This window comes from Coffea arabica, chromosome 1c (genome assembly GCF_036785885.1).
Source record: "Coffea arabica cultivar ET-39 chromosome 1c, Coffea Arabica ET-39 HiFi, whole genome shotgun sequence".
Lineage (NCBI taxonomy): Eukaryota > Viridiplantae > Streptophyta > Magnoliopsida > Gentianales > Rubiaceae > Coffea > Coffea arabica.
The window spans coordinates 58,286,570-58,295,900 of record NC_092310.1 but is presented as its reverse complement, the minus strand read 5'-3'; the positions used below and the strand labels follow the sequence as shown (position 1 = coordinate 58,295,900).

General features: G+C 37.8%; 1 protein-coding gene across 1 annotated transcript; it reads right to left on the bottom strand.

Moving 5' to 3' along the window:
• Positions 1-4,025: 4,025 nt before the first annotated feature.
• LOC113732846 (CDT1-like protein a, chloroplastic) lies at positions 4,026-8,415 on the bottom strand. Its single transcript, XM_027258848.2, has 7 exons — positions 7,828-8,415; positions 7,519-7,638; positions 7,183-7,417; positions 5,371-6,090; positions 4,983-5,184; positions 4,812-4,902; positions 4,026-4,660 (listed from the first exon to the last, which is right to left on the bottom strand). The coding sequence occupies exons 1-7, from the start codon at positions 8,193-8,195 to the stop codon at positions 4,603-4,605; spliced, it is 1,794 nt and encodes a 597-aa protein (XP_027114649.2). The 5' UTR covers positions 8,196-8,415; the 3' UTR covers positions 4,026-4,602.
• Positions 8,416-9,331: the final 916 nt, after the last annotated feature.

The following is a 9,331-nucleotide window of genomic DNA, read 5'->3' as shown; positions in this document are numbered from 1 at the left end:
CTTTCTTGGTTTGGTTGAAGGCCTCAACAATCATAAGAGGAAATCCAAACTGAAGGGTGAAGTCGTGAAGATTTGTTAGTATAACACCAGGGAGGTTAATATATCTTTGCAGTTGGAATTATGTACATGTTATGTGGATACGTACAACTGTATATTCCAAGACAAAATGGGGGTTCCGGAAGAAATAAATTTGTAATTCTGTACTTACATCATATTGATATGTTTTCTGGAATTCAGGTTCTTGGTCCTTTCGTACCCAAGACAAATTGGGGGTGGTCCAGAGGAAATAAATTTGTATTTCTGTACTTGCATCATATTCATATCTTTTCTGGAATTCCCGTCGTATTACTACGTGAACATATCTAATATCAATTGCACTTCTCTTAATCTGAAGGTTATACGTCCCATTTCTGACTGCAAAGTTCTCCAAGAACAAAAATGTGGATTGGGGCGTCTGCGGTTGCAATGTCAATCGGTCCCGTGCTGTGGGCGACTGGAGATTAAGTCGGAGCGGGTCGGATGAATCTCAGACTACTATTTGAAGTCCTGTTAAATTTTAAATAGACTGCTGAAATCGAGCCTAACAGCTACAACTCTGCATGGATTTTTTTTTTAACAAAACAGAAATCAATATTATTAATAGACTAATTAGAAATCGTCTAAAGCAAAGCAATATGCACTAATGGCAGTGGTGAAAAATACATAAAACATGTCATAATTATATCTAATTTGAAAAATCATTAGATATAAAGAGTTACAAAATATAAAATATTACACAACGAATCACAAATCATCGAATTTGACCAATTGCACGAGTTGCTCCATAAATATCTGTAGATACTCAAAATTGATGCTGAGATTTGACGAGAAGATTTAAGAAATTTCAGATCTAACAAATCTGAAAAATCTTAGATCTGAGAAAAATAACAAAAATTAAACAAAATTCCCACTAAGATAGTTTAGAAGAGAAAAAAAAAATCTTACTAGTAAAATATTAGGAGAGACAAAGCTCTCATTGGAATATTTTAGGAAAGAATTTATTAAATGTAAAATAAAAACAAAGGAAGATGAAAGGAGACTTTGATTTGAGGTCAAGATTTCCCTCCTTATGAAAGAAGAATGGTGGCAAAGGTTGAGAATAGAGAGGAGGTAGAGAGAACGGATGTGTAGAGAGAAAAGAAGCCAAGACACAACTCTGCATAGGTTGATTTCTCTGTAACCACACAAAAATTCAACCGGAAAAATATGCACTACTGCATGTGTTGGGATAATAACTAGGAACAAAATTTCAGAAGTGCTAGTAATTCTTTTATTTTTTTTTCAAGGATTATGCTAAATCTACTCCTATCCATTACTAAAAAAAAAAAAAAAAAAAAAAAAAACCCCACAGCACTCGCTTTAATTACAAAACTAACCAAAAAGAATGGCCACTTCAATTGAATCTCAATTAAAATCCAATTGTGAACTTCCTTTTTAGTATAGGTAAGATATAGTGATTACTTTTGGGCTTACGGTGAAGGAGTTGTCAAATTAGAGAAATAGACAAATATATTTGCAAATTCTCCTTATTTTTATATTACATAGGAAACTAGGACTAACTCCATCTTGCACTCCTAAGCTTATATCACATTTTTACTTTGCACTCTAAATTTTAATTTTGGACACTTTGCATTTTAAACTCTCAATTCTAAATATTTTGCACCCTAAACTCTCAAATTTATTCCATTTAAATCTAATAAATGACAATTTCAGCCAAATTAACGGCATAGAGCCAACAAATTAATGACAATATGTCAAAAGTGATGAAAAAGTGCCAAGAAATCGTAGCAAAAATAAAACCATATATTGTTATTAATTTGCATTATCTTTTTCTCGTTAATTTTACTAATAATATTAGTGATTGAAACCATATAAATTAATGATAATGTGCCAAAACTAGTTAAAAATGCTAACAAACTACAATGAGAACAATATAGTACATTATCATTCATTTTTACCATATTTTGTCTCATTAATTTTATGAATGTAATTATTGATTGGATTTACATTGGACAAACTTGAAAATTTATGGTGCAAAGTATTTAAAATTAAAAGTTTAAGGTGTAAAGTGTTTAAAATTGAAGTATAGAGTGCAAAGTGAGCGAGTGTTTAAAGGTGCAAAGTGGGATTAGCCCAGGAAAGGAAACTACTGAGGAAACAACAGAAGGATCAAAGTAATTGAGTTGGGCATCAAGCACATTCTCGTGCAGAAGATCTCCCATTGCACTGTCAAGATTGAAGACCAGTACCTCTACGCATCCAAGAGCTTATAATGATCATCAATCGAAATGGCGTTCCATACAACTATTATGATCAGTTAGTCGATTCATCTTCATTTCTATGGCAATTCATACTGCTGTATTACTTTCTCAGCCTTGGTAACTGCTTGAGTGTGGTGGTTCGGTTCAACAAGTGACTTTCAAAAAGGAAAACCAAAGGCCCGGCACAAAGTATATATCCCGCGGACAGCTGATTCTGACATTCAAATCAAATCCAACCATTAGGCCATCTCTTCTTCACATACAATTTCATCTTCGGGAACCATCTGTTCTTCTTTGGCGAATTACCTAGTACTGTTACATTCTTGGTCTTTGCTTTCCTTCTTGTAAACTTCCACAACAATCCTCGTCGGTTATGCGTCGGGGGGGTTTCATATTTGATTGCTTCAATCTTTGAAACGTAAAAGAAGTCCTCGTCCTCATCGTCCAGTGGTGGCGGAGTAACGATTTCATCGCCACTAGTGCTAACCGTGTAGAGCCTTTCGTACTTCTGGTCGAGTGACTGTCGGGGTATATTCCTTGCTAACATGGGAGAGGCACCACCCCAGTTATTAGTTCCCAGAGATGGATGTTTGGGTGCCCTGAACTCCCGAAATGATCCAGGGCGTTGGGGTGTCCCAAACTGACGAGTTCCACTCACGGTGCCCCAGCAATTTGTCAACGAACATGGGTGCTGTGGCGTCCCGAACTGCCGAGTTCCGCCAAAGGTGCCCGAATGATTATTTCTTACCGAAGATGGGTGCTGTGGTGTCCCAAACTGCCGAGTTCCAGTAACGGTGCCCCAGTAATTTGTGGCGGAAGGTGGGTGTTGTGGTGTCCTGAACGGCTGGAGTTCACCGCCCCAACGATTTGAGCCCAGAGAGTCATGTTCTGGTGTCCCAAACCGCTGAGAATCGGCTCCCCGTTCCATAGATGGGTGCTGGGGTGTCATGAAGTGTTGAGGTTCACCCCAGTGACTTTTCCCCATAGATGGGTGTTGGGGTGTCAAGAAGTGCTGCAGTTGCCGTCGCCTATTCTCCATTTTTTTTTTTTTTTTTGACGCAAAACTTTACCTGGACAATATGCTCTGAGCGTTAGAATGTTGGTTATTTATTCATTAGGCGGAAGACAAAAGTTCCATGCATTCGATGTACTTTTCTTGGAACTTGGAAGTGGCAAGACAAAGTCACTGTATATTTTGTAGAGACGTTTGGGACCTTCGGCCAACACGAGAATCTTGAAATACACAGGTCTAAGGCCGGCCTGTGGTTATTATTGAAATAAAATTTACTGGACTGTTGACCAGGGTCTTCATTACTTAATTGAATCCTAACAAGGAGAAATTTTGAAAACGAAAATGAGCAAAATACCAAAGTCAGGCGGTTGCTTCAAGAAAGTCCCGATGCAATTCTTCTTAGCAGTACTGTGAGAAAATTCTTTCCATATGGAAGCAAAGACACTGCGTGCGTAACGTGCCTAGTTGGTAGGTCCTAATTATCGATATCTTGACCAGATCGTACTGATTTAGTTGGCCGGGTCTAGGCATTGTTTCAAAGTAGAAAAAGAAAGCAGTTTATATACTACTCAATAGCACGGCACCCTAACTACAAATCTCATACTCATGCAGACGTCTTCTCATTTGCATGGAGACTAAGACAGGCGAGATTCGCCTGGGTGGGTGGATCCATCAGCATGGAAATGTACTCCAAAAGGAAAAGGCCAACGGCATAAAATCTGTCGACGCATCAGAACATTGTCCTTAGCGCCTCCATTATCAATACAAATTAAAAGAAGCTCAAACCTATGCTAACAAAATTTAAGGTAAAGAATCCTTAAATTTACTGTTTACTTATTCGATACAGGAGAGAGAATGCTACTCTAATTTAAGGTCAGAATCGCATGCATTCAACCGTATCATATTTCTGTCCAACATGTATTGTCATTCACGACCACAAAAGCAGCCTGATTAGTATCGAACAAGAAATGTCAGAATCTCAAATCTACACGCTGTTCAGCTAGAACCATCAGTAACTTCCAAACTGAGAGGTTGCCTTGTCCTTGAAACACCATACTTGATGGAGAACTACTTTGTTCAATATGCATAATTTAGTCTGAAATGTCAATAAGATGAAGCGCATGGCAATTTTGCACCAAGAAGAACCATAACATTAATTCAGAGTCAGGGATATAAATGATCAAAAGTTACATTGCTATTAACAGGTCAAGATCCCATCTATAGAGCAATCTCATGCTTCATCTAGTTCTTTCTTCATATACTTGAAGTAGTCATATTTTATGACCACTGTTACTTTGCTTCAGCCAGTCTCGTGCGCAGTATTTCTGGACTTGATATCTTGTTCACACTGCAAGTATAACATGCCATTATTAACATCAAATCACTTTTAAGAAACAAGAATAAGGCAGCTTGGTGCAGCACAAGCCCAACTCCAATAGACAACTAACACATAAATTATGCAATCAGAGGGGAAAAAGACACAAAAATCACACGCTTACCATAAGAGGCTATCACCACTAGATGATGACTTTTCATAAATCCATTCTGGAACTAGCTCTCGCAAGAGTTTTAGTTGCTCTTCAACTTCCCCTGTATCAGTATAAAGAGTAACTTAATGCAAATTCCATAATGTGGACGACTAATTTTGAAAGATGAGTGATGAGGCTTACTTCTATCAACTACACGTAATTGGTTAGAAATTATATTGTGCATAAGCTCTTCCTTTGTTATAACAGAACGCCTGATTGATTGAAATAAAAAGTAAATCATGTCGAACAGCCTGGGCAAGCTAGCAAGCATCTGTTTCCGCCATTTTGCCTGTGAGATAGCTGGATCTTGCTCCAAAAATGCCTTTCTCTCTTTCTCCCTAATCTGCAAAGATATTTCTGTGTCTATTAGACTGCAGAATGCAGGTGTGGAAGTAGCACAGATCTTAAATCAGATATACAATAACAGGAATTCCAAATCTAACTTGGGTTCATTAAGCATGGCATACTGAAAAATCACATTATAGTGCATAACAAATCTATCAGCGGATGCAAAAATTAGAACATTTACCGATTGTATGAGATTATCAGAAAGAACATCCAGAACATCACTATCAACTGATGAAAATTCAGCCTTCTGGACTTCATCATCACCCGCTGCACTCTTCACTGGATTGTCAAATTTGAGCGACCGGCTACGTGATGGACGCCTAACAAGTTTGTTAGGCAACTGATTTAAATCATCATCTGGGCTCATGTAACATCTTTTAGGTGGTTGAAGAACAGGTGTGGCACTCATAAATTTTACTGGAGTAGAGGCGGATCCTGAAGGGGTCCCTTGAATAGCAGCAGTTTCTTTGGGAGGACAATCTGCACCCATGCAGGAACTTGTGTCTTTTACTGGGGTTGCAGGGGGTGGAGAAAGTGGGCAAGCCCTAGTAGATGAGGATTCAGCAATTCTCCTCATTTTCGAAGGTACTTTTGTACAATTTTTTGGATCGAGATTTATCTGGGCAAAGTCTGGTTCAGAAACTAGAGATGAAGCATGATCAGATACAACTCGCTCTTGTTGCTTACTCTCACCAGTTTCATAGCCAGTAACCTTATGTGAAAAGTGCCTTGTAAAAGACCGAGATAAATGAGATGCTGCAATTGGCTGCTGTTCCGATAATGCAACAGCTTGTGTCTCACCAACTGTCGATGATTCTGAGATTCTTGGTAAGTTAGCCTCAAGAATTGTCTTTGACTGATTAAATGGTTCTGGAAGTGCTTCCTCAGGAACTTCATCACCCTGTGAGGAAAAACTCATGGTGTTAATATAGCAGCATGAGTTAGTACCTCGGGATCATTTATTCAGGGCTGGGCTGCTGATATAAGCAGGCATCAGTTTCTTTTATTGTTGTTCCTTGTTAAAAAGTAGTTTAAGCTCAATTTCCATCCCTAAGATACAGGAGTCCATGGATTCCTGCAGTCTAATAAGGGAAAAAAAAAGGACTGTCCCACACAGCAATTTCTTGTTACTTAATTATCACTTGCAGCAAGAGTATCTGCACTAAGAATTGGCTGACTATTAGTCATCTGTGGTGTTGAAAAGGTTCAACTTCTCTATACAGTCAGCTCAGCTTGTGTCCTTATTTAGGAGTATAGCATTAGTCAGAACAAGCTCCTTGCCTCAATTATATTATTGCATATGATATGAATGGACAATGAAATGTACACAGAAAATTTCCCAGCTTTCAAGAAAAATAATTATTTAAGGAAAACGGAAATATGAAAGAAGAAAATGAAAATGTTAAAACCTCAAGAATCAAACATATTAAGAGCACAAACTTTACGCCAGTACTTCGAGTAAAATCCTGCATCAGATTGTTAACTAAATTATTTTCTTTGCTGTTTGGAAGAGGAGACTTCCTATTCTTATATCCTTCTCCAGGTTAATTGAGGTTGTCCCCAACTCTCCATTATGTGGCCGGGGATACCTTTTTTGCAACTTATAGATCTCCAAGCCACACAAACATGGTAATGAAGAGACTTCATGCTCTAGATTGTATAGAGAAAAAGAAATCCCTGGTCTCCAATTAACTACGAATATTTGAAAGAATTTCAGAAGATAAAGTGACAAGAATCCCTAAGATGAAAAAAAGTTCTGAGATTACTTTCTTATGTTTTGCTGGAGTGGCTAAACCATTTTGATTACATTATCTTGGCCATCTGCAAATATGGAGCAAACAGGGGAGATGAAAATTGGGAGGTGGTGGGAGCAACAATATGCAGGGCATTGTAATTAAAAGTACGCACTTTACTTCGTAAACTCGTTGAAGAACTGCTGACAAAAACTAAAGCATTTACAGAAGTACCACTAGATCAAAAGCAAAATGCTTACCTCGGGATGAGATTTAAAGAAATCTAAAAGCCGAGAATGGAAGATTTTCCTCAGCTGGACATTGCCACCGTCTGATTTCTTCTTAACATTTTTCTCGAGTTCATCAACGTGCAAAGCAATATATAGATCCGGCTTCATACAACTGGTGCGCTCATCATGCATCAAAATCCTCTTTATCTCAATAGCCTCAGGCAGAATAAACTTAAGCTGAGCCAAATGGCTGTAAGTAAACCTCCTAAAACAAAGAACCCAAATAGCAAATCAGCCAAAACCCAAGTATCGAACAAAATAATTTTTTTAAAAAATCAAGCATCTTTTACTGATCTCTTTTGATACCTATCCGTCAAGCACTCCATTTTGGGACTAATATTGGTAAATGTAGTCGTCGATCCCTTCATCCGAAGAAGCCGAATTGAACTATCCAGGCTACTAAAGAACTTATCCAGAATGTCATACCTGAAAACAGATTCAACCAGATTTAGAAACTAACACTTCTCAGAACAGTATCCCAAGAAATGCCAGAGCATCACAAATTTTTATCAAAGGAAAAAAAAGAAAATTTGGATAAAATCCAAGAAAGCATCAAAGCATTTCATCAAAATAAGTCCAAGGAATAAAAAAAAAAAAATCTTCAGAAGAACATACTTTTCTGGAAGCTTGATCGAGTTGTCGGGTTTGTTTACTTTAGCAGGAGAAGATTCGGGCCAGGAAGGGATCCGCTCTTTGAGGGCGGCGGGCATAAGCGGGTCGGGTCTGGGTTTCTGATGCAGAGCCGGTTCTTGGAGATTTTTTGCAGCCAATCTTACTTCTTTCAAGGAAAGAGCAGCAGCGCTGTTCCGGGTCCTGCGAGGGGGGACGATGGGTTTCTCGGGGGTTTTGGAGCTCCATGGACTTGGATTTGGATCCGGATGCGGATGAGGTTGGGGATTTTTATCAGATGGCGTTGGAGTAGAAGAGTGCAAAATTTTCTTGGACTTGAACAAATCCAATGGCGAAGGTTCAGTGGATTCCATTGATGAGGCAGTGTGGTTGAGCAAAGCGAGTGAGAGATGAAAGGGGAATGGCGATGGATGCTGGGAGGGGAGCACAGCCGAGAAGGTATTCTAGGGCTTTTGGCGCGAAAAAGGTAAGGCTTGGCGCCAAATTTCTCCCGGGAAGGAGTAACGGCGTTAGATTATTGGGGGCTATGGCGCTGCACCGTCTGTTACTGACCCCGCTGCAAACGTTCTATCCTTTTCGTTGTTTTTGCATTACTGCCCTTACACTTAGTACAGTATTAAAGAGTAAAGTCAAAATGGAACAGGTATAACTTGGCATGCTTAGTCATGGTCCATCTTGTCATTATTTCCTTTTGCCCCCCTTTTTTCCAACAAATATTCCTGTTTTGGTATTAGAATTTGCCAATTTGTTTCCTTGAAAGAATAGAAGGAACAGGGGAAAGACAATGAGAAAATGCTAATGATAATGCAATTTGAGAGGAGCTAAATCCAAACTATTCTACTCTAAATCAATACATTCCATGCATTAATACTTTGTATTACAAATATTAAAACCAATACAGAGTGAAATGGTGTATATGAAGACTATTTCATTGAAAATTTCTTTTAATGATAAAAAATTCTCAAGTATGAATTTCATTTAAAATTTATGTTTGGTTTTTTTTTTGAACATAACTATTTCATTGACAATTTAAACTAATCAAATTTTACTACTCCATTCTCTTTAGGAGTTATTGAAAAAAGAATCACGAGTTATGAGTTTGGATTTACGAATTTCATACATATGTTTCCTAATTTTTACTATAGATTCGAATTTTTATCAAATAATCTAGTCATTTATCGTAAAATAATATTGTAGATAGATTAATAAAAGTGTCTCTATTTTCACCAATTAACTCAGAAAAGAAAGTCAGTGTCAATAAATGTATGAAAATAAGTTTCTTTCTTCTTTCTTTCCCATTTTAAGAGAGAAAAAGAAAAACTTAAAATTGATCGCTCACCCAATAATCAATAAATATGGCGATAGCTTTTGATAGAGGAAAACATGATGTTGTTGATCATAATTTTGAGGCATTAGAAGGATGATCTTGCAATTACGTTCATAACAAAAGTAAGAAAAAAAAAAAGAGTAATGGCAGCAGCCTAATAGC